Consider the following 20,413-nt stretch of genomic DNA (forward strand, 5'->3'; position numbering starts at 1 on the left):
TCTTTCCTTGTATGCAAAAGCAGAGCCAGAAGACAAGCAGCCTGGAACTTCACAGACAGAAGCTGTCTTAAGGGAATAATTTGAAAAGTATGACAGATTCAGGGTTTAAATAGAAATAATATGCCTGAACATCTGGTGAAATTCCATGGGGATTGACTTTGGAAACTGAAGGCATTTTGCCAGTAATCTTGTGAGGAATGCAACAGTGCAAGAGTAATCATCCAACTGGCATTTTAAACAGGAGAGAAGGGGAACTTGGTGACTCCACTTCTGTGGAATATATCTTTCACAAACCAGGCTTAACAATCACAATCTCTCTCGCACTGGTTAGAAACCTCATTCTTAGTGACCTTTGGCAAGTCTGAACCATAAAGATTCAATATAATGGCTTTTACTGGCAAAAGGAGCTCTTGTGCTGTAGTGCCCAGCCCCGTTCCCTGCTCTGCTTGTCCACACACCAACATCCTTATTCCCCACCCATCCCTCATTCTGGGAAAGAAGTGGCATCCACACATGATGCCACACCAAAATAGAACAGAACTGGAAAAATGAAGTCAATGCTGTCTGGACAAAACTAAGACTGCTGAGATTGGTTTACTTGGGTAGAAATAGGGAACTCCACCTACATGACTGAGCAAGTTTTCTGCATTAAAATAACTTTAGAGTTTGGCACAAATCACTGCTAATTTTTTAAGCTTGATTATAGAAAATTTGGGGAATACTGCTCTGGAAAAGACACTCCATGTATGCAATCGAAGAGACCTTCTTCTATGTAACCAAATACACCCTTCATTTCCTTAGACTGAATGGTTTAGTGCAAGCAGGTACTAAAAACCATTTGACTAATTTTAATCATTGTGAATCATGACAAGGTAAGTAGTGTGAAGATGCTCCCCAAAATAAGCTAGTCTTTATTTTTTTACTTTATTGTGGTATTCTAGTGGGGGAATGTATTGGCACAAAAGCAACAGAGCTAAAAACAGCTATATCAGAAGCTGCTAATGTGACAGACTTAGTAAAACACTGAAAGATAACAAAATATCTATAGAGGGGCAGATAAGCTAATGTATTTGGGGAAATAATGGTTAAAAAGAGGCGTGTGAGCCGGAGGCTTCTTAAAACTCAGATGCAGTCTTACATATTGCAACAGGACTTATCTGGAAAGCCAGGAAGCATTAGCAAATTTTTTTGGAGCTTAGTAGGGAATTAAGGGCTAAGGTCAAATCTACACATTGACATTCTTGTCTTTTTTAACCCACAAGTAGTAACTAGATAATAAAAAATTTAAAGTAGATTTTTTTTTATTAGAATAGTTATATTTATAATAGTCCTAAGTAGAGAATTTTGAAAAGGCTGCGTGAGGTTAGTGCTTCAATACTCACAAAAATCTCTTCATGCTTAGCGTGTTACCTCTGTAAACTTCCTCTGAGGCACTGGGTGCATGACGCCGGTGGGATAGAAGGTACTTGAATAGGTGGGCTGGTAGGCAGTAGTAGTTCCTGTGTATGGCATGTATTTTATTGTCCCCGAGGTTGTTACATACTGCAGTGACCTGCCTGAGAGACGCGGTACCCTCACCTGGGACTTGTTTCAACTTCTTGTGCCTGTGCGTCTGGTGTGGAAGGTCGTTCCCTCAAAAGCCTTTTTTGGGGTTGCTGTTTTAGGACAAGCTCAGCAGAACTCAGAGCATGTAAAGCCCCAAATAGCCCCTGTTACAAACATGGCTGCATTCCAGCTATTCCTGCCTGTGCCTTTCTTTTCCTTGCCACTGGACAGATAGCATGTTACCACAGTTCCAAACATAGTTTGTAACTTCAACATAACTTACAGGGCTTTTACAGCTCAATTTATGCCACGTGCAGTAGTAACATGTTTTCCAGTGCTCGTGGAAGACTTCAGTCCCTTCTTTGAGGTTCTCAGTCCATTCCCCTAAGAGTTAAAAGGGCAGCGAGAGGAATCTGTTTTCTGTTCGAAGCATACCAAGGAAAGAAAGTCTGGTAAGAAGCTTAACATGCAGTGTGAAAATCTACTCCTGAGTTTTCTGAGACTAAAGGAGAACTTTGTCAGGAGAAGGGAGTATGGTTTTGTGCGGGCTTTAACACCATCGTGCAAACAATGGGTAAATAAGTACTTGTTGCTACCTGTTGGATTGTTAACTGGGGCCTTGTTTCCAGCAGTGCTTGAAAACTGGACAAGACAAGGTACGTTATAACCCAAGATCCCCGGAGAACCTGGCAGAGGGAAACACAGACTGAATGGAAAACAGGAGGGGTGTTCAGGGGCAGAGCGCTGCTCCTGCCCTTCCTATCGGATCTCATTGAGCTGTTCAAACTATCTTTAACTATCTCACTTAACTATCTCAAACTTCGTTATTAGGAAAGAGAAGATCTAACAAATTTCAAACATGCCCTTTTCCTTCAAATTTTGGTGAAATCTGGATTCAAACTGGGTATCAGTGTATTAGCCATTTAGGAAAATTTGGATTGTTAACATACTGATTATGCCTTTTTTTGCCACTTGGGGTCACCTTTTCTAGTCACATGAAACATAATACCAGACACTCAGTTGCAGAATTAATATCGTAGAGATGGCTCACAGGGTAGAAGTTGTATATGCAGTGCTACTGTTCTGGTACGGCAGTGTGAAGAGCAACGAAGGGACAGATCTGTGGTGTTCGTGGTTCCACCACTATAGCGATAGCTATATATAGCTATAGCAGCGGTGACATACGATGGTATGGCTGCACCCTTGATGCTTTATGGAAGCAAATGATCATGTTATGAATAAAGTGGAAAGATGGGAAATCAGATTGAGTATCATCTCTGTGGAGATGTATGTATTTGGTGTGAACGGATGGTAAAGCATGAAGGCAGCAGAAGGAAAACCTTCTGTCATTAATCAAGGATGCACTCTTTTAAAAAAAAAAACAAACAAACCAAACCAAAACAAAAAAACAACCCCACCCCACCCCCTCCCCCAAAAAATCAAAACAACAAAAAAAACCCCAAAACCTTTTTCCCTGGAATAATGAGTACTTTTTATGGCAGTAGGTTTTAAAGTCTCACTTGTCATTCTAGCTCTTTAATTACACTAGCTTTTTAATTGAGTTATGTGATTACTGAAGAACTAATTAAAAAATTATCATGTCATCTCATTGGGAAAATATTTCTCTATTCAGAGGAAGGAGGTTTTTAATTAAACCTCTTTTGATGAAATAGTTTTGTGAATATAACAATATCTGAGTACTTTGCTATTTAAATACTTCTTGAAGTAATAAGGTAGAAAATTTGAAAATAAAAATAGGAGAAAATGCATCAGCGAGGATAACTGAGATCTGGAACTGTGAATACTCTTTAAGTTCAGATTAATAACTTCATTGCTAGTTAAGCAAGCCACTAAAAACATTAATATTTAAAGGTAGGTAGGTGCATTGAGAAAGGCACTCAGAGCAGTGCTAGCAAATGTTCTGGAAGTTACTGGCCCAATTACGGTGACCAAGGGAAGCTGTAGAGAGTAAAAAAATGCTGCTATGCTATTAATATATTCTTGATTGTTGATTAAGGGATATATATTTATTCAGGTGCTATATTTTCATTTAAATGAGATCCTAACCAGCTGTTTGCAGAAATGAGACAGTGGGTTCCTCTCTGGGGAAGAAAAGGTAATGGAAATGAATAGGGGATGGGGGAGAGGAATGGGAACATCAACGAAGGAGCCAGGGGAAGAAAGGATCTGAAATGTCGTGAGCTTCTTGCAGGAGCAAATCACTGAAGTGTGTCACTAATAGGGCACAAATTTTGACAAGATGAGAAACAGGCACAATCCCTGCCATTGGACATACGAGATAGGACCTGGCTGTAAAAACCCTGGAGGCAGGCAACATGGCCGTGTCTTTATTCCTGGGTACTGGCAGGTTTTACGGGAAGAAATCACCCCGAGGCACATCTTTGTATGAACTTGCCTAATTCAGCTACAGTTACAGGCTGAGGAATTCCAGGGAAAGATGTTCCTTCTGGGTCCTTTGGGGATACTGAAATGGGCTCTATGGGCTGCATGAGAGCCTGTGCCAGAAGAAGCAGAAGGATCTCACTAGTGGGAAGATTTCTCATCATAAGGTGGAAGGAAGAGGAGATTTGCAGCACATCTGTCCTGGTCTTTATGCCCTGAGCGTTTGTAAGCGTCCTGCTGTAGAGCACTGGAGGACACACACCAGCAAATAAGGGAAGGGCAGCTTTCTGTGCCAGTTTCTCTTTGTTGAGGGAATGGGCATCCTGTGTGAGAGAGCATATGCCACGGTGAACGACACCACACCTAATGGTTGTGGGAAGATTTTCAGCTGGCCAATTCCTGCTTCTGTCCCGTCTAGCTGGTTGTTCTTTTTTGTTTTTCCTGTCTTCCTCAAACACGAATACCAGGTCTTCTCTGTCCTTCAGTGACAAACATAGACTATAGAAAGCGTGGTTATTTGTATGTGGATAAATGCTGCTTAATTAGAAGACTACCCAATTGACTCTTGGGTCTGGTACTGTCAAAAGCCCACTCATTCCTGTCTATTACAAGGTTCTGAAACTGTGTAGCAATCACTACTAACCTGCAAAATAATCAGCATGACAAAACTGAACCAAGAAGGTAATCTATCACAGCTGTTTATTCTCACTTACTTAATGCAGAAACTCTTTGTCCTGAGTTGCCACGTAATTAGTGATCCAAGTTAAGCTTATAATCACATTCTTATTATTACATGTCTCTCAGCAGCAGCCTTCTCACAGTGGAAAGCTGAGTCTGCTAGAAATAGATTAGCTAAGCTGTTTGCTGCCATACCTATCACATATACATTTATGAAGTCCTGTACAGTTGTTCATTTTAAGTAATGGCAGTAATTTTATTGTCTGAAATGCTGTTAGGGCTGGCAGAAAAGTAGCAGAACAGTATCAGCCTTTATTCACTCATGCGAAGAAGAAGAATGTGGTTTTAAAGCAGTACTATCAAATGAAAGTGGCTTATTACAGTATGCAGTGTTATGTATTCATTTGTATAAGGAGAGAACACAAGTACTGTGTCAGGGAACTGTGCAAATGCTTTTATCCACTTGAACTAGCTGCATACCTTTTTCTGCAACAGATGACAAGGAGCAAAGTGGAACAGGGGAATCAGGAGCATCCGTAGGAACACGCTTGCTTACAGAAACCTGCTTAGAAGATAAGCTAGGGAGTTTAGGTGTGTAGGAAAAGCCTTCCCTTTCTCACATCGATTCCCTGGGTGGCTGGCTCTGTCTTAAATCGGTACAGTGCTGAAGTGGCCACGTGTATTGCAGATAGGATCTAGTCTTTCTTTCTAGTGACAATACCTTTATTTAACAACTCCTTTTGACCACCCCGCTATGCTGAGAAAGTTATATCTCTGCATAAAACATTTTGTGTGGGCTCAGTACACCGACCCAAGGGATAATACTTCTGGAAGTTTGCAATAAGCCCTTTTCTCGACTGTGTCCACAAACAGCAAAAAACCTCTTTGAAATAGGATCTGAGAGCCCTGTGACTCTGGTTACTCAGCATTGTTGGATGATAACACACTGCAGCGAGGGAACAGAAGCACTTCAGGTTTCCAGGACTTGTGCCGTAGTGGGTCACTCTCATGCCGTTTAAGGCACTTGTTTGTATTTCTATGGGTGTTCTTTCTTCAACAACCTTCATATTCAGAACCAACCAAAAATCTCTTAACTAATGAAGCATGATTTATAACATAATTCTATGTAGCTTATGACAACCAACTGCATGGTTTAGTTTAAAAAATGCTATGCTGTAACCCACAGGCTTTCCTTTTCCTACGAGCTCTCCTTTTTCTGAGCTTGGCACTGAATGAAGCAGAGGAAGCAGAACAGCACAGGGAAGGGAAGCAATGATGACAATTTTGGAATGTTTTTAAATTTACTCCCACAAGCTCTCATATTCTTGATTGCTGATGTAAGATTCCTCCACCATACAAGGCTTATGCATCAGCAGAAAATGCATTAAGCATTTATTACACAATATTAAGTAAATAGGGTTTTTTTTTGGGGGGGGATAGTGGTGTTTGTTTTCTTCCCTCTGTAAAAAAAGGGAACAAAGAAAACCCCCATAAACCACACTTATACATTCACAGGAGTCTTAATCCGTACAAAGAAGGTATCTATAATACAGTAGGGATGAAAAACATAAAATACAATTCTGTAAAAATTGGTAGATTGGGATATTAATTTTATATTATGTTATTCCTTCTCATAAATGCAATAGATATAGCTTTATACGTGTCTTAAAAGAAGATGAGATATACAGCCAACCAGTGCCAACTACAAGATGCATTTTTTTTCCAGTCTCTTGATTTTTTTTTTTTGTGCCTATCACCATCATTAGCAGCAGTAGATTCTCATCTCTGGGCCAGGCCCCATAATGCCTTGAATGAACATCAGTACCACAAGCAGTACAGGCACCACTGTGGGAATCCAAAGAGACGCCTAGTATACTTTCCATTAGAATGAGAAGGTGTGAATGCAAACACTGAATAATCGCTCACATAAGTGGACAAAAGTTTCCTAAACGTATTTTTAATTTAGTTCTGGAATGAATGCTGTACTTCATTTAAAAAATTAAAAGAAAGTCTTATTTTCCCAATCACCTTTATTTCACTAGAAAAGTATAAATTACCATCATAAATACAGATATCACCAGTATAAAAATTAGATTCTCATTTATAAAATAAATATTAAAATAGTCAAAGCAACAGGTTCCTCCAAATCCCATCACCAAGATGATTTGAATCTATACCACGTAAACTATTCATTCACCAACTGTTTAATTAAAAACAATGTTCAAAATGCAGTAAATACTGCTACCTACTCAGTGCTTGCATGAATTGAGTTACTACTGACTCAAAAACTGCAAAGTGTTTGTTCTAACACTTACTTGGAACCATCAGACTACCGTGTCTGTATAACTCTAGGTGTAGTGTAATCCGGATATGCTTTCCAGATGGACAGCAGCTACCTACTTCAAGAGTGTTCCTTACAAGTTGCCAGTACAGTAGTTTCAGTTTGTTTACCTTTGATTGTGTATCTCCAAAGATAAATTTTATCCAAGTTAATTTTATCCAAGAAGTGCAGAAATAATAGTAGCGTCTTTGCCACATCTGAACTAACAGATCATTTCACCAGTTAATAATGTTAAAAGAAAGTCAGATAAATACAGGTTTTGTTTCATAGAAACAGAAAGATGTTCCTTTTAGTTAGGTAAAGGACACATATTTTTCAAAAGTAGTGTTTTTTTCCCCTCACAAGTACCATAAATCTTCTGGCTCAGTAAGGCCATGCTTTCAGAATGGCTGTACCTGCTCAAGTCAAAGGTTCATCTAGTTCAGAATCCTGTTTCAGACAGGACAATAGAAGAAGCTTGGGAAGAGTATATGAGCAAGGTTAGGATATTGTAACAGATCACCAGAACACTCTTCCAGCCTCCGGCCACTAGTGACACAGGGGCTTCCTGATATCTGGATTTTTCATCTGTGGCTGTCTAATAGATTTTTGAATCCACATAAAGTTTGGGCTTCAAAATTCCTGTTTCAGAGAGGCTAAATCCATCCAATTACTCAATTTATGTTTTTTGTTGGGTTTTTTTTGCTTTTTGCTTTGGAACTGCCACTAGCGTCCACAATAATTTCTCCTTAGACACCATTAAGTGGTTCCTTTTCTCTTGCAGCTTTTGCTTTCTTGCGTTTACACAGGATCACTGATAGGACAATGGCAAGAGTGATGACCGCAATTGCTATCACTGCTATGATGATAAAGACTTCTGCTCCGTATTCTGTAGCAGAGGAAAAAAAAATCCAAGATTCAGTGATCAGAAGCCATAATGTCACAGTGCTACAAACTCTTAGAACCCACTCCACTGAAGTAAAAAATGCTTTCTGTATTTTACAGTATCACAGAAGTAGAGTGACCACCCCAGTGTGAACTGAATTCATTTTAACGTGAATTTGTTGAACTGAGGTAAAGATTTATTTCACCTGGTTCACACTAGGTTTTAATCTAGTTTAGTTAGTGCACTAAAATACCATGCTACCACCACATGAATAAGTCAAACCATTTCCCCTGCCCCTGCATTACTTCTGTGAAACTAAGTCCAGGTGGAAATTTATTCTAGGTTAGAAGCTAGAAAACACTAACAGAAGAGATTTCTATTTAAGTTGTAATTTACTAGAATTCAACTATTGTGATAAACAAAAATATGTATCTAGATAAGAAAGTTAATTCGAGAGAGTTAATTTGCCAATTTTAGAAAAGCTTTTCTACTTAGAGTGAAAATATTCTTATGTGGTGGAGAAGAAAGATACAGTACAGCAATGTGATATCATTTAATAAATATTGATGACTTTATATTGAAGAAAGTGTTATCCAGATTGTTTGTCTGGAATTAGACTGGCTGATTCACTGACCACTCACCAACTTATTTACCGGTAAAGAAGTCAGTCTGCCAACTGCTGACAGTTAAGAAAGGCTTAGTCTCATCATCTGCTCTTGAGATAATAACTAAAGTTCAGTTCAAACTACAAGTCAACAGATATGTAGGTTTCCAGCACTCCTATGTTTTAGAGCTAATCTTTCAAGCACTTACTATGTTATTGGAAGGATCTGAGGAAAACAATCAGAAAACAAAAAAATGAAGCTGAAGGCTAGTGATGAGATCTGAAACCTCAGTGACCAGTCATCAAGTCAGACAATTTAAAACGAATCAAAACAATTTAGCAAAACCCTAAAACCAACTCCAACTAGCTAAAGATGGACTCTTACTTAATGTGAGTTCTTCCCATGAGTTTCCACGTTCAGTCTGTGTCTTCTCACTTATACAGTAAATAGTTTATTCTATCAGAGGCATCACAATTTAAAGAAGTATAAAAATATACTCAGAATTGAAGTGTTTTTTTGTTAGAATGCTAAAGACTGTATGACAAACTTCACCAGATACCTACCATCTAAGATACTTCTTCCTACACTGGTACAAAGCACCATGCTTTCTTGACCATTACGGTTTTCTCTGCGGGAGGGAATCATTCCCTGTACGTAGAAACAATAGTTCTTTGTGCCGTCAACGCTTACTTCAAATTTATGGCTTTTTGTTGTTGCATCTTTCTGTAAAAGAAAAAAAGTATTTCAAGAAAGTATTCTCTGCAAAAGTGTTAGCTCTTAAGGTAGCACAGAAATTGTGTAGCTATAATACAGCTACAGAATATGTAAAAAGTAGAGTTAGACCTTACCTTTCCAGAACTTTGATCTTTCCAGTAATAGAGTTTGTATTCCAGGTCATGTTGGAAAATATCTCGAATACTTTGAAAGCTTCCATTAGGAAATGTATATGGTGTAAGTGGATCTTGGAACACAACACTCAGTTTGGAACCTTTTTGTGTGTAATTCTGTATCTCCGGTTTTCCGAGAACAGCTAAACAAGCATTTTCAGAATTAAAAACCTGACATCATCTTTTCTACACAACATGCTCTTTTTTCTTCCTCCCTCCATTCTCTTGCTTCCTCAAATCTATTGTAAGTCTACAGAGCCAAAGTAATACAGTGAAATCCTGAATTATTAACAAATATCTTCATCTAGTACACAATGTTAATAAAATGGTCTACTCACTGCAGTGAGAAACAAATGGTAACTAAAATCTTACACGCTCCCCTACGACAGGGAAAGCCTTATGCCTGAATGTCGTCTTCTCAGATATCAGTATGGCTACTGTAAGAAACTACAGGAAAAACCTTTAGGCCCAGTCTAAACCTTGTTTAAGTCAGTGGAAGTAATCTTGAAAGGAAGTTTATGATAAGATTTAATTGGCAACCCTACTTACTCTGATTATAAGGTGTAAATTTTTCAGAGACTGCAAAAGGTGGTTCTTCAAAGTTATCCATCCCCGAGGACTTCACAGACAGTATCTGTGCTGTATAGGTCTCTTTTACATTCCTGAGCACATCAGTAACATCACACTCTGTTTCTGCTGTCAATATGCATTTTTTTTTGGTGTCAGATGTCTGTCTGAAAAGAGCAAGAAAGAAGTGTCAACACTTTCCAACCAGACTCTTACATATTTAGATATGTTAAAAAACATTTTTTCCCCTCAAACTGTATAGATTTCCCTCATCCAATGGAACAGTCTTGCAGGTGTACTAGGCTGAAAAGGAGAAGGAAAAAACTCAAAAACCACTATCCTGTACAGCTGTATTTCACAATTCAAAGTAGAATCAAGTAAATAAGTATGATCCATATTATAGAAATATGTTATTGGATACATAGATGAATTAAAAATTCAATCTTTTATATGAACTGAATAGAAACCATAAGTAGTTCTGATTTTGGATTTTTCTGCAGTTGACTTCTTTAAAAAAACATAAGATGCATAAATCACTTTGAAAGTGTTATTCCTGATGTATCTGAAAACTATTGCCTTAAGAAACATCATTTGTCCTAGGAAGCTTTGCTGACACCAATATTAATTGTTTAATGTGACAACAATGTCTCCTCGTACATGTCACTTATTTTTGCATCTGTGCAGGTGCAAATGTCACTGAGAACCAGACAATTTTCATTGCAGAATTACCATAAAAAAAATTGACAAAAAACATGATCCATGCACTTCTTGTGATTTTTAAATGATAGAAAGCAGGTCCATTTACTTGAGAAATAATAATGAAACCAGGAAAAAAGTGTTAATTCCCCGTTTTACTTCCTAATAAGAAGGAATGGAAAAACAGATTAGGTATTAGTGCTTCAATTCTTTTCCCTGTTTTTGCTGGTGAACTAAGGAAAAGAAAAATTGTGGGATCTCAGCTGAAAGAGCAAGAGTGCTGACTGGAAATTAACAAATGAGTTTTCCTCCATATGGGTCAAGTTTTATTTAAAAGTCGCCTGAACTCCCTTCCCACTTCACCAGATTTCTTATGATGTCACAGATCAGTTAGTGATAGTGTCCTAGAGATGCCTTGAAAAGGAACGGAGGAGATTTGACCTTTGTGATCAAACAAACGTACTCTGCAAGTGTACATAGATGAGAAAGCAAACATTTAAGCACATTTCATCCATAAGAGCAACTTGTCTGAAGATGTGTCTGTTATTCTATATTGAATCTTGGGCAAACAGATTGCAATTTTTTGCAACCACAAATGGCTGGAAAGAAACTCCAGATTCATAAAGTTCATAAAATTCATTCTGCTAGTGTGTGCTTTTAAGTCTATTAATTTAATCACTCCCTTAAAGAATAAAAGAGCACATTAGGCCATTGCACTGGTATTTCATCCATTAGTCATGAGACAGCTCTCATTTCTATGCCATTTTTACAGACAGAAGAGACTACAGTACCATATTTTCATTAATATGTAGGAGAGTTGATGATGCAGTTTCCCTTTGGGGCATGTTTAATAATGGTCTATGAATTAATATGGGAGCTAAGAACAGCACAGATTTATTACTGAACTTCATGGAAGTTTTGTGCAGTATTGAAAGAGGTATCAGACACTTCATGTACGCTGGCTACTTTTTATGTCCACAGTGTTTCATCGCTTACATAAAACATGATGACAGAGGAAGTCTCGACAGAGGTAGACGAACAAAGGTAATTTTTAGTATTACCCAGCAAGACAAATTATTCATTTACTATGATTCACCAATTAGAATAAAATGCAGATTCATATTTATCAGACACCTCCCAAGACTAAAGACAAAAGACTCAGTCCAGACACTTTGAAAGACATAAAAAGGTGACATTCTATCTAATACATGGCATGTCAGATTGAGCGTCAACTTCTTCAAAGTATCTTGGCCTAGATCTCTAGTGCAGCTGGCCTGCACCAAATCCCAGAACTGAAATACTGATCTAAAGCTCAATTCCCTGTTCCTGAAGTGGGCAAAACCAGAAGCCTGAATCAGATATTCTTATAGTTGGATACAAAGAAGTATTAACAGCTGGGTTGGCAATTTTCCTAAATCCTCATGTTTGGGCTCTTTTCCTGTTACATTCAGTCTCAGAAATATTCAAACACACTCTATTTGCATCTTCTTCAATTGCCATTAATGGGCACACCTTAGTGTTATCTACTTACCCGTGTATTTCTACTGTATAGAAGTAACCTGATGGTTTTGGTTGCCACTGTAGTATAGTTTTAAAATTGATTGAAGACCAGGTTATATTAACTGCTGTTGGTAGTTCTGGATTGCCTTTAAATACAGAAAAGAGAAGAGTGCCATCAGTCATACTAGATGTAATTCCCGGCTTCCTGCAGTCACTGTTTAGTTAAATGAAGCAGTTGCTGTTAATTGCTACTTGGAAAAGTTCTTTTGGGGGAAAAGGCTTGGTCCTGCGCTTTGGGCTTATACTCATCTTACTAAAAGAATGTGTCCTGGCAGAAGCGAGAAACACAAGAAGAAAATTATTTTCCCGCTTATAACTCCTAGGCTGGCGAGGTAACTTATTTGGAGTTCTGTCTAATGTCTCCTTTTTGATCCAAGACCTCTGAAGAAGCTACAAAAGCTTGAAGATACTCATGAGAATGTCCAACCACCAAATAAATGCAGTGTAGTTCAAAATCATCCCTGGCTGTATCTGCTGCCAAAGGCATTAGCTCCCAGTTTCCCCATTTTTATTTTGGGAAGATAAAGTCTTTAAAAATCAGTGGTTGCCCTACGCGTTTACATCTGAGAGGGGCTACCCCCGGATGAATTCGTGGCCCGCGCACAAGCAGAAGGGAGGCCGCGGTGACCCGCAGAGGCCACAGCTGCTTCGGGGAACTGCCCGGGAGGAAGCTGGCGCGGAAAACCCCGCACAACCTCTGTAACCTCTGGAAATCAAGCGTTTCACTGAGCGATACCGTAATTACTTTCTAAATTCCGCCTTCTCTGCCTCTCCGACAAGTTGGGAACGGGGACCAAGGGGAAGAAATCCTGCAGATCACTCCCTGCTGCAGCTGCGAGCAACTGCCGACTCCTGAGACTCGGCCCCGCTCCCCGGCACCGACGCGGCTGCGGTCAGGAGGGATCCCCCCCGGAGGAACCAGCCCTCGGCGACCCGAGCGCTCCGCCGTCCGGGTGCTGAAGCAGAGTCGGGTCGGCGCCGGGGCCCGCCACAGCCCGCAGGCGCGTGCCGCTCTCCCGCCGCTGCCCCCTCCCCACGGCCCCGCGCGAGACAGCCGCTGCTCCCGCCACAGCCGCGCGCGCGGGCGGCCCTCCTCGGGGCCCGGCGACTCTGTCAGAGGGACCGAGCCCGCCGTCCGCCCCGTCCGCCCGAGCCGGCGGCCCCCCCGGCCTGCCCGCCCGCCGTTACCCACCGGCGGCGGCCAGGCGCCACAGCAGGGCACTCAGCAGCAGAGCCTGTCCTCCGGCGACGGCGCGCAGCATCCTCGGGGGAGCGATCTGGCGGTGTCCCGGCGAGGCTGAGCGCGGTGAGCTGCCGACGGGGCGGGAGGCGCTGGCTTTTATCTGTGGGAGGAGAGGCGGGGACTGCGGGCGCCTCGCCCGCGGGGCAGCCCGGCGAGGAAGGCAGTGGGAGCGGCGGAGGCTGGGTGGCCGACGGGGTCATGGGGAACGGGAGCGGGGCTGGCGGAAGCGCTTAGGCACCGCCGCGTTGAGCAAGCGGAAAAGGGGATCTTCGAGGAAACTGGCGTTAGTGTAAGGAGAGGGGCACAGAGGGAAGGGGCGGCAGGTCCCCCGGGCGGCCCCAGCCCCGGCACCGTGTCCGTGGGCGCAGGCCCGCCTGGGTGTGCAAGCACACCTGGACATGCCGGCAGCCCGTGTCTCCCCGCCACCTCGGTGTCCCCATACACTTGTACCAGCCCTCGTTTCCTGGCCATAGGATGGAATATTGGTGAAACTGGGCAACACTTGATAACCAGCTTCAACCAGGGCAAACCTTTGGCTGGCTGTCAAGGGCGAGGGGTGCTGGCACCACCCCGGCTCGGAAATGACTGCTCTGGAGGGTAGCTGATCCTGCGGAAGTGATGTTGGGCTAATTAACTTAGATCCTGTAAATTCTGAAGGGCTAAACATGTCAGTTCTTGCCTCACCACACAAAACGTTTGACACAACTGTTCAGCTAGCTCAGCTCACATCCTGTATTCGCTCGCTCCGTGCACACGCATACGTGAACCCTGTCAAGGCTCACCTGTCAGACTAGAGAGCAAATAAGGTTCAAGAGTTCAGGGGTTTGTACCTCACCTCTCCCATAAAGCAGGGACCAGTTAAACCTTCTCCTACAAGTTTACATTGGAAAGGTATGCCATTTTCACAGGTAACAGAGAATCTGTCTCTGACAGAAACTTTTCTGAATCTCAGCCTGCAGCCTTTGCGACAGGCTCCCTGGCCTCTCTGGTGTATATATTGCTCTTTCTCACGGTGCTGCCTTTCTAAACACTTAAACCAAGCTTTTTGAGCCGGGGGTTTGCGTGCTGTGTTTTCGTCTAATACTCAAGCTCTAGAGGGAGCTGTGTTCGCACTTAGCTCATGATTCTTCTGCGGAGAAGGTGGGAAACACGATATAGTAGAACCTATTGTGTAATTAAGGGGGATAGATGCATTTTACAGTGTTAAGCTGACTCTTCTTTTTATTTTGGTGCTGATTTGTACAATGTTTTATACCTGGAAAATATAGAAGACTAACGGGGAAGTTTCATATTTAATTGCCTTTAATTTTCATGATTGACACATACTTAGATGTAAGCAATCAGTTCTGTCTCATAATGCAGAATAAATGCATATGGACCAAACTACAATATCCATTTCAACCAGAATCTGTATCAGAATTCATATAGTGTGTTCCAAGGTGCACCTAAACCCTGGATTTTTAAATTATCAGCATATCTTCATTAAAATCCAGCCATACACCTTCTAATTTTCCTGCCTTGTTTTTGATCAAATTTCAGTGCTATCTCTATGCAGCTGTATGTCTGCATTACATCAGCCAAAAAGCTCACATGCTTTTAACTTTGTGTGGAATACAAATCTAGTGTGACTAGATTTTCAAGATTGTGACCTTATAAGATCACAGTTGATTGCCAGGAGACTTTACAAAGAGAAACATACTCACTTGTTTAAAGAAAAGAGGTGCTTATATAAAACTTTAAAACACTTTTAGGCTCTAAGTCCTCTTAGTTTCCTTGTAGTTCAGTCACAAAAGATGGAAAGTGGGTCAGCGGTGGTTTCCAGTTTTTATTGAGATGATCTCAGTATCCCCTGTTCCTGCCCATCCTTCTCACTCCTACCTCTTTTGTCATGACTTCCCATACTTGAGATAGGTGAGGAACCCTCCAGACCCTGTCCAGACTAACCAGCTTGACCAGTGTTACCTTATTTCAATTTCCAGCAAGATATTTCAGTGTTCACTAATGCTAGGCTTTTAGATGTCCTGCTCCATGCTGTGACATGAGGGAAGGAGGCCACAAGTTTACTAGAGTGGTGGGAAGCAGAGCCTGAGCAAAAGGATGTGCATGGATCAAGCAATCAAGCAGGGCTTGGGGGCCGTTGTGTGGTTAGAGGAAATGGGTAACTTTACCAAGCTAGCCATTCTGAGGGAAGGAAGTTGAAGGGAAAATTTGAAAGCTGGGGGGAAAGACAGCATGCCAAGGGGACCGGGTAGCTAGTTCAGGTTGGCAGGGGATGGTGTGATGGACAAGGGAGAAGCACTGAGGTGAGGAACTGCTGCTGCTGCTGCCTCTCCTCTTCTTTCTCCTCTTTCACCAAGTCTCGGTGCACATTTGACCGAAGAATGAGAACTGCTCAGCACTGCCTGACTCCAGGCGCCAACCAGTGTGGGACAGGAGAGGAACCCCGCGCTGCCTGACGTGCGCTGATGCCTCTGAGCTGGAAGTCTGCTCAGCAGCTAGTGACTTAACTGTGACATTCTGGTCACATTTCCTGCCCACTTCAGTGATATTTCAACAGCTAATTTAAGACAAAATTTTCCCCCTATGTTGCTACGTGTGGGCAAGATTATGCTGACTTAGAGCTCTGGCAATTTGTCTAGAAATTTAGAATTTGACTTCCATAGTGGATTGTCAAAATGTAAGCATCGACTCTGTACATGTCTCTAACTGATTTAGTCATCCTCTGCTCATTTTACAGTCAGCAGAGAAAATTTTCTTTCCTAAGGTGAAATCATGTTTTCCTAGTATAGGCATCTAAAGCAAGTCAGATTAATCTATTTAAATATTGAAATAAATGGGACATTTCTATTGATGGAGGCCAGGATCTTACTGTGACTTTTTAGACTATGTGGGAGACATGCAAGAGCACAAGCCTGGCTGCGTGCTTTAGGTTAGGAGATGACCTCTTCCACTCTGTGTCTTCTTCACTCTGGTGAACTTAATGGAATCAAGGTTATTCACCATTGGGAAGGTTTGCCAGATTACAAGCGGATTCTACAGATTTTCATTCCTTGATATGTATACCATGGAACCAATCCACACATTGATCATAGGGAAGGTGAGGAGAAAAGCGAAACTAAATCTGCGAACTCCATCTTTTCAGAAAGAGATGCATGTATTTATTTTTATCGTATGATCTTTCAGATCCCTAAACTGGTTAGCTTAGAGAGAGCCACAAAATAATTTCTTGTTTAGCAAAGCAATTTCAACATCGTGTTTTCTGTACTATCATATATAACTGTTGACATTGAAGTGGAATGCCTCAGGTGACATCAGTAACAGATCAGTTTCCTTACGCTAATAGTTTTGCAAGATTGTAAGTAAGATTTTGTAATACTTAATAATGTTTTGAAATTTTGTAGTGCTATAAAATATCCATCATTCCATGCTAACAAGAAAGTCAGCAATATTGTCATGACCAATAGTGTAAAGTTTACTTGTGTGAGTAAGATTTGAAATCCCTGGGAACTTTTTCCAAAATGAAATTGCTTCTGGTATTTGTCCTTTCATTTGGCTTTTCAGATCTTTGTTTAATTTGTCTCAGTGATCCATATGTTTGGGTAATTAATTTACTTATGCAACTAATAATTATATTTAATTAGATAAAACAGAAGTTTAGGGAGCAATCTCTGACTTCGTACCTGCTTCAATAAATACCTTAGCATTTATCTTGCAGAGCTGCTCTATCAACTACTGTGTTATAAATGGATACACAGGCTCACAAATACCACTGCCTTTTAAACATTGTGTTTTAGCAGTGCTACAATTAATATGTTTGGTAAGTGAAACAGTTTTGTTAGGTATAATATATCTGTATTTAGTGCTAGTAAATAGGCTGTGAAATTCAATAACATACACTGTGTGTACCTGGCATAGGTCTTTGTTCTTTCAATCTTTTTCAGTTCCAATCAACTTTCTAAAAGGAAAACGCCCTTCAAAAGTCTTGAAATGAGTGCAAGTTTACATCAACCCTTTCTGCCTGTGCATGTAAATGCCTTAAAATAATCAATTAATTTAGATTATATACATCCTGTGGGTTGTATTGCACCCATTTTATACAGGGAGGAAATAGGGATTATATAGGGAGGAAACTGTATTCACCCAACTCTTCTATGGAAACGCCGAAAGTCTATGGTGAAGTCAGGAATGTACAATGTCTTGATTTTATACTAATTTCTGTTCTTTTGTCATAATCACAGGATTATGCTGTCCTTTTTTTTTTAAGCAAAGGAAAATTTCTATCTACGGAAAGTCTCTAATGAAGATAAAGGAAAAATATAGAAAATTAAATTCAGTATGTAGTTACTTCACAAATCTTTAAAAGCTGAGTAATTTGTTAGTACTAATGTTCTGCACCAAGGTATGGAAGGTGGTTGTGAGAACTGGTGTGAGTGTTCATTAGATACATGCACGGGTCAAATGTTACTCCAGTCACTGATCAATTCCGCAGCTCTCTGATTATTGCTGGTCTATTTTTATAGCTGCTAAACAGCTGCATCTTCCCTAATTGTAATGTGAATTGTAGGTGGTGATTACACCAATGAACATCAAGTCAGAAAAAGTAAAGAGACTACAAACAGAGCTTATATAAAAATGGCTATATTGACAAAATTTGTATAACAATATTTGTAATTAAGAGGATTTGTATAATGTTGTAAAATTGATTACCAAGTCCCCTTTTTGATGCACAGAAATTGAATTAGTGTAATTTGACTGACCCCTGTGGTAAGCAATGTCATTAAACTAGTGTAATGGAGTGAAGAATCAACTTTTATACCTAAAAGTAGTTATGTTTATTCCTGAAGTCTCCACAGCAATGCAAGTCCCAGTGTGGTAAATTCCTGTGCATCTCTGATTTTCTTATTACCTAAACTACTATAAATTATTCTATGACTCTAAAACTCCCTTGTGATTTTATAAAATCACATGTAACTTAACTGAAAGGAACAAAGTTACATTGGGATAGAACTAGTTTAAAATTTAAATCCAGGTCTGACATTAATGGGACTTCCTTTCACTTGTTGAAAAAGAAAAAGAATAAGCAAAATTGATGTAAAAATTGAAATCAGCAAAAGATACTTCTTACAGCAGAATCACATGTACAATATGAATTTCTCATTGATACTAGAAATCCTGAAGCAAATCTTTGTACGGTTTTCTGAGAATCTGCTTTAAAAAGTTGTTTTGTGACCACATTACTCATACACACATCCCCTGACTTATCATACAGATACTTTAAAAACAGACACTAGCAAAAGAACAAATCTTGTGGGAGTTTTTGGGTCTGGATTGGCTCTGGGATCCAGTGTGGAAACGATGCCTGCTTGGGGAGCAGGGGAGGCATCCCAGGGAGGGAGGCTTTGAGCCTTTCCCACACTGAAAATTCTTGTCGACATTGCTTTGGTGTTAGCTCCAAATTATTGGCTGCTTTCCTATTTCTTACTCACAGAATGATGTGTGATGCATTTATTATTCTTTTCAAAATATTGTTTTGCAGCATTATTTCTTTAAAAGGAATTTGACCTACAGGTTTGTGTACATTTAATTTCTGTTATCTTCAGGGATGTCTTGGTGTAAATAAGACTCTGTAAATGAAAATTTAAACTACTCTTTGCTTAGTTTGATGCATGAGAGACTTTTCAGAAAGTGAGTGGCTATAGCAATACCACAGATGTATTGTCAGGAGAGGTAAGGTACTGCTGTAGTGCTATACACAGCTGTGTTTATTTACTAGTGATGCTCTCCTGCTAGAGGGTTCTAAGTAGTCATAAATGTCATTGAAGCACAACAGAAACTATGGGGATAGAGACACTAAATTGTATCGATTCCTTCTGTGCCTAGCCAAACCAAACTGATAAGGTTGAATCTATTGTTTTACACTGTGATGCTGTCTGTCTTCCCTTTATCCCAGGTGTTCCACCACAGTTGTGAAGTAGCCTCTTAGAGTAATTCGTTTACCCCAGAATATCTTAATTACATAAATTAATCTTGCAGTTCCTATGCATCTCTCTCATAAGATTTATTTTTACAAATGATGCTAGACAGAAGTGCAGCTACCAGACGTTATTTACTTAGGTTTTCTTCCCTGGGTTTGTGAGGAAGTGTACAAACTGGAAAAAAAAAAAAGCAACGTAAGTATTAAGTGACAATAAAACCTATTTAAAAGGAGGCACGTACATCAGTGGTAGCATCTTTTTTCATATTGAATCCAGTCTCAGCTCATGACTTTTTAATTAAGTAACTGAAATAAATTAATTTTACTAAGCAGTTATTTATAACTGTTAGTAAAAATTATTTCCCTTCCTCACCAATTGTTAAAAAATGCTGACTTTTTAATATTAGATGTGGCATATATAACTTCTCAGTGAAGGTAGTGCTAGTCAAATTCAATGTTCTTTAAAAATATTTGGTGTGAGCATGCCTTGAAGTTTAGGCAATTAGATGGCTAAAATAAACAAAGCTTCAATTTGAGCAAATATAGTCCTAGGCTGTCATTAAACAGTTCTTAGGAACTGTGAGAGAGGAAAAGGTAAACCATACTCTGTTTGACTTGGCTATTATAATATTTAATCCTCTTGTAATACGGCTTTCTCTTTTGGAGTCATTTGATACAACAAAAAAACATGCTGTACTAAAGCTAACCAGCAAAATTAAATTGAGAGTTTCTTTAATACCCTGCATCTCTGTTCTTTGACATTACATTACTTTGTTGATGCTGCCTTTATTGGTGACTCGGGGGTGAGTAGATTAAAGATAATTGGAAAATGGATCAGCTTAGCCAGAGAAGAATAATTCTGGATTTGGTAATTGGACAGAATTAGCCTGCTACGCCAGTGTGGCTTATCTGTTGTACAGCCCAGGAGACTTTATTCTGAAATGATTTCTCCACTTCCCAAATCTGCTTATGCGTATCACACCCAAGGAGAGTCAATGAGCTTATCAAACATAGGTTTGACTTTTAAGAATATTTCAGAAGTTCCCATT

At 40.1% G+C, this 20,413-nt stretch overlaps 1 protein-coding gene across 1 annotated transcript; it reads right to left on the bottom strand.

Moving 5' to 3' along the window:
* Positions 1–6,645: 6,645 nt before the first annotated feature.
* F3 (coagulation factor III, tissue factor) lies at positions 6,646–13,454 on the bottom strand. Its single transcript, XM_075156338.1, has 6 exons — positions 13,340–13,454; positions 12,119–12,233; positions 9,874–10,058; positions 9,286–9,467; positions 9,001–9,160; positions 6,646–7,835 (listed from the first exon to the last, which is right to left on the bottom strand). The coding sequence occupies exons 1-6, from the start codon at positions 13,407–13,409 to the stop codon at positions 7,696–7,698; spliced, it is 852 nt and encodes a 283-aa protein (XP_075012439.1). The 5' UTR covers positions 13,410–13,454; the 3' UTR covers positions 6,646–7,695.
* Between the last annotated feature and the right edge of the window lie 6,959 nt (positions 13,455–20,413).

The sequence above is a fragment of the Calonectris borealis genome, chromosome 8 (assembly GCF_964195595.1).
Source record: "Calonectris borealis chromosome 8, bCalBor7.hap1.2, whole genome shotgun sequence".
Lineage (NCBI taxonomy): Eukaryota > Metazoa > Chordata > Aves > Procellariiformes > Procellariidae > Calonectris > Calonectris borealis.